The sequence below is a fragment of the Quercus suber genome, unplaced genomic scaffold (genome assembly GCF_002906115.3).
Source record: "Quercus suber isolate HL8 unplaced genomic scaffold, Cork oak 2.0 scaffold_206, whole genome shotgun sequence".
Classification (NCBI taxonomy): Eukaryota; Viridiplantae; Streptophyta; class Magnoliopsida; order Fagales; family Fagaceae; genus Quercus; species Quercus suber.
Window position 1 is genome coordinate 603,214 of NW_027069664.1, and position 5,190 is coordinate 608,403.

At 38.4% G+C, this 5,190-nt stretch overlaps 2 protein-coding genes across 2 annotated transcripts in view; one reads left to right on the plus strand and one right to left on the minus strand.

The window, feature by feature from the left end:
* LOC112022394 (probable ubiquitin conjugation factor E4) overlaps positions 1-5,190 on the minus strand; it is a gene marked incomplete in the record, with an annotated part of 9,554 nt that extends 4,364 nt beyond the window's left edge. The window contains 5 exon segments of the mRNA XM_065779360.1: positions 2,520-2,672; positions 2,821-3,112; positions 3,211-3,362; positions 3,560-3,764; positions 4,052-5,190. Of these exon segments, the coding sequence (XP_065635432.1) occupies positions 2,520-2,672; positions 2,821-3,112; positions 3,211-3,362; positions 3,560-3,764; positions 4,052-4,890 (1,641 nt within the window).
* LOC136070051 (probable ubiquitin conjugation factor E4) lies at positions 997-1,711 on the plus strand. Its single transcript, XM_065779362.1, has 3 exons — positions 997-1,231; positions 1,339-1,451; positions 1,567-1,711. The coding sequence occupies exons 1-3, from the start codon at positions 1,070-1,072 to the stop codon at positions 1,694-1,696; spliced, it is 405 nt and encodes a 134-aa protein (XP_065635434.1). The 5' UTR covers positions 997-1,069; the 3' UTR covers positions 1,697-1,711.

Below are 5,190 nucleotides of genomic sequence, written 5' to 3' on the forward strand. Positions count from 1 at the left end.
GTGCCGCAGACCTCTCTCTCTCTCTCTCTCTCTCTCTCTCTCTCTCTCTCTCTCTCTCTCTCTCTCTATGTGCGTGTGTGCGCGCGCGCGCATGCTTGTTCATGCAGAAAGACATGCCCACAAATGATTTTGATATCCTATGACTCCTTGAAGTTGAACTGATATTATGGTGGAGTGGTGACCTAAAGGTTTGAGTCATTATGGTGGAAGGTGACTTTCTAGTGTCCTTGGTTTGGTGGTTAGTGTATTGTCTAGTCCTTGGTATTCTTGTCAACCGAGGAGGAAACGATCTGTCACCTTCTTGATGGACTTCATTTTACTTTTTGTTTGTTAGTTTTTAATTGGTAAGTATCTGAAGCTCCCCGTATGCTTTGAACTCATCTCACCCACCAGCACCATGAGGGTGCCATTTACCCAAAGGCCACTGGCCACCTTCTTGATGGACCTTATTCATTGAATTCTTGGATGGTCAGTCTGGCCCAACACTTTAGCCAAATTGAGGAGCTTCTGTAATTCATTTTTGCTAGAACCCCACTTTCTACACCTTAGATGGAGCTTTTCTTTTAACTGTTTCCTTTCTTTCTTTACATTCTTCCTGATTTCAGGCTCTGCAGTCTTTTTTATTTTATTTTTATTTTTTATTATTATATTTTTTTATAATGTTTATTTCTTTGAGAGAGGGAGGACAAGAATAAATATTGTTTCTTGTGGTTATGAAGTAGGGTTTGTCACATGTTTTCATATTTTGTTTATCATATGTTGAAGTATTAGATGATCTTTTTGTTTTCATTCATTTTTTTCCCATGAGGGAAGTGCTTGCCTCGAATTAAAACCCTTTCTAGAATTATTTTATTTTTTGTTTTTAATATCTTTACTTGGTTTCAAGATTTTGAAGGATGTTTTCAACCATAAAAGTGTGGTTTTATTTTTTATTTTTTATTTCTCTATTCTGATTGTTGACCTACTGACCATGTATCTGATTTTTTTATTTTATTTTATTTTATTATATATTTTATTTTTTTCATAGGATGGAACACTTATTCAGAGTGCCCTTTCTTTCTACCGATTAATGGTGGTTTGGCTGGTTGGCTTGGTTGGTGGATTTAAGATGCCTCTGCCATCAAGTTGCCCTATGGAATTTGCGTCTATGCCAGAGCATTTTCTAGAAGATGCCATGGAATTGCTTATATTTGCTTCACGAATCCCAAAAGCCTTGGACGGGGTCTTGCTGGTAGACCACTAGACCTTGAGATTGGATCGTTTTATACTGAATTATTTGTTTCCTTCTCTAGATGGTGTTTGGCCTTTTAGTACATCTAATCCATTCTTGTTTGCCAGGATGACTTTATGAACTTTATTATCATGTTCATGGGGAGCCCAGATTTTATCAGAAACCCTTATCTCAGGGCAAAGATGGTTGAAGTCCTGAACTGCTGGATGCCCCGTAGAAGGTTTTTGTATTTTTCTCTTTATTATAGAAAGAGATATCATTTAATTGACTTACCCCTTTATTTTTCCTAGCTGGATATTAATGTGCCTGTGGCATTTTGTTTATTGCATGTGCAGTGGCTCATCTAATACGGCAACTCTATTTGAAGGGCACCAACTATCTCTTGAGTATCTTGTGAGGAATCTTCTGAAGCTTTATGTTGACATTGAGTTCACTGGTTCTCACACACAGGTGATTCCCACTTAAATTATGTTAGATGAGTTATTGTGAGACAATTTTTTTAAGGGCATAGAGATAGCTGGTCATTTTGAGCCAATCTTGGTGGCATAGAGTATTCATTTATTTTTGTAATGTCCTACTTTTTCCATGTGAACACAGGAAATATGCGTCGTTGTACTTTCTTACAACTCTTCTTGAGCTTTTTATTTATTTATTTATTTATTTATTTATTTATAGGTATGAATAATTTTATTGAAAAAAGACTACTTCGTGCAACAAAGGCACGAAGTAGCCAAACGAATTACAAAACCACTAGATATTATGTACAAGAAGAAAGAGTCTATAAACATTTGAATGAATCACTAGATGTGAATCACTAAGCTTGAAACCAATAAAGCAAAATGCCTACAAAAGAGGCTAGAGGCTGATCCCCCGAGCCCTCCAAATCCTTGAACATACGAAAGTTATGCTCACTCCAAATGCTCCATGTCAAACACAATGGAACCAAATTCCAAATGTTCGGTGAGTGCTCTCTAGCCAAGTCCTCCACTCAGCCAAAAGATTAATCACCCTCTCTGGGAAAACCCAAGAGACCCCAAACCTTCTAAAAATAAAATTCCATAAGTGATGAGCGCCCCCATAATGGATCAAAGGATGGTCCATTGTCTCCCCACTACACTGACACATGCAACACCAATCCACTATAGTATAGCGTCTTCTCCTCAAGTTATCACGGGCTGGGAACTCGCATCTAGTGAATCCCTCCCTTTGTTTATTAGTTCTAGAGAGAGAGAGAGAGAGAGAGAGAGAGAGAGAGAGAGAGAGAGAGAGAGAGAGAGGTCTGACGCACCCTTAGTATCTGAGCTTCATAACAAAGCTTCTCCTGTGAATACAACTCTATTTCTTTCTCAAGGCGAGAAATGTCCCGCTCCAATGCAGGAGTAGGAGTCTGCTCTTGCATGGCTTTAAGAGTGGAGAGAGTATCTTCACACCTTTGAATGTCCTGGGTATTATTTCATTCAAAATTACTTACCATCAATCAGTCAAATATAGTAAGATATATTAACAAAAGCCATTTTAGGAAAGACAATGCACCAACTACTTAAATCATTAACTCTGACTGTCCATAAATATATAACATATATTTTTACCTGAACTAAATGTTTAAAGTCAGAAAATGCTTTTAATAAGCCCAAGTGTAGCACCCTTGCAGTCATAAAGAAGCATTCACAAATAAATGGGTACTTAGTTTTATCACTACTTGATGCTAGCTTCACATTAGAAGATCCACTGGCACTACTGCCAGAACTGGTGGCCTTTTGAGATTGTAGTAACCGATTTTCACCATCAGTGTGTTGTGTAGAGCCATCAGTTTTCCCCAATTTTTTTTTATTAAGCCATTCAGCAACTTCATCTGATGATGCATGGAGCGCAGTCAACCCACTAAAACAATGTCATGACCAATAATTAGGAAAAGAATTATATTTATCATTAAAAACATAGAGAAGAAAAGCAATGTCCATTAAACAGAAAGCCTGTACCTTAAATCCAGACGGTTATTATGAAATACATATTTGGGATCAATTTTATCCCTTTTCATTAAGTTTGCATCCAAAAAAGGGTCGCACAGCCGAAGCATGACAGCACTGAGATTAACAAACATGCCTGAACTTGCACAAGATATAGGATCAACCTATAACAAAAGTGTGTGCAATGTTAAGGTAGGAAAGAAGAAGTTAGTGCAAATATTACCAATAGCTAGCCTTATTTGTAGAAAAGTAGAGAAAAGAACCCGTTTTTGTTTTAATACATATATCTCTATCGGTCTATCTATCTATCTATCTATCTATCTATATATAACTGCAACTGGAACAAAGAATGGGGAAATACCTGAATTTGTGCCCTTGACGAGTTTAAATTGATAACCTCAGCAAGATAATCAAGAACATTTTCACGGGTGTCCGTATTTTTAAGAAGCGAGAGAAGAACTTCTGACAGGCCATCATATAAACTATTCATAACTGTTTTAATTGTGGTAAATGAAGATAACAAATCAGCCGGTCGGCGAGTTGATGCTTCTGAAAAGCACTGCTGCCTGGTGTTTTACAGATGGTAAAGAAAGCACTCTTAGATAACCCATCCAAAAGCAGTCCAATGCTACAGGTTCACTTGCTACTAAATTATATTTAATTCTTAAATATTAAAAGAGTAGATTTTAAGCATGCCTAAACAGAGCTGCGTTATGTTCAAGTGATTGGAAACTATTGTTTTCTACAATGATATACGGATGATTTTGATTGTAAAAACCATGATAACAATAACAATTGCAACCCACAAATATCCAAAATATCGATGAATATAAAATAAAAAATATGAACTTACCCTACATCAGGCTGGGTCTTGAAAATAGAATCATCAAGCAGAGCACTAACATGAAAAAACGGCCCCAAAATGCTGGTCATCTCGATAACCCGGCCATTCAAATAAATGCCTTTGGGAATCCACCAAAGATGATTCACCAAGGACTTGGCACCCACAGGAAAGTTAACCAAGTACAACAAAGCCCTCAAAGGCTGTTGAAAGTTTCCGAGGGCCGAAACCTTAATGACAGTGCCTCTCAAATCTTCGTACAAGCCCTTCAAAATGGGGTCCAACGTATCGAAATCTGAATCCCTGAAGAACTCATCCAAAAAGCCAGGTAGGGATTGAGTACCCCCACTGCTACTGCCTCCAAAGCCGTCGAGAGAGCTGGAAACCTCAGAAAAAACCAGCTGCAACAAGGGGGAAGTACCGGATTTAACCTCATTATTGGGAAACAATTCAGGGTTTCCCAAGTGGATCCTACAGTAAGAGACGCACAATTTCTTGGCTTGCTTAATGACAGAGTCCAATTGGGACCTGAGGTTGGGGTCTTTCATGGAAGAAATCTTCTTGGACTCGTCGTAAGCGCGACGATAACAACCGATGAGGTATTGAAAGGGGGGTTCGGCGGTGGCAGAAGCGGAGAGGCGATCGATTAGGATTCGCTCCATGAGATCCCTAGAGAGCCTTAATTCCTTGCTTTCGCTTAGAATCTCAGCCGCGGTTAGCTCCAGGTACACGATTCGAGGATCGGAGGGTTCAGAATCGGTGAGGGAAACCAGAAAGATTTTACGGAGGATAATGTCTTCGATTTCCTCCGGAGACCTTTGGGGTTTCCGAGGAGCAGTAGGAGTCGCCATAGTTACAAACCTTCTCTTCTCTTCTCTTCTCTTCTCCGAGCTATTATTATTAAGAGATAGATAGATAGAACTACTATAACAGTATAAATATAAATATATAAGAAAGGTCTAGAGCTTCCGTGTTGATTGGTTTAGTAACAAAAAGAAAGAAACAAAAAACAAAGAGGTATTTTAGGGTTTGAAGTCTGGAATTTTACATATATAGTTTTTAGTTTGGAGGAGGAGGAGAAGGAATTAGAGTCAGAGTCAGAGTAGTAGTAGAGGTCTAACTTAGCTACCACTTTTGTGGAAACAAACAAA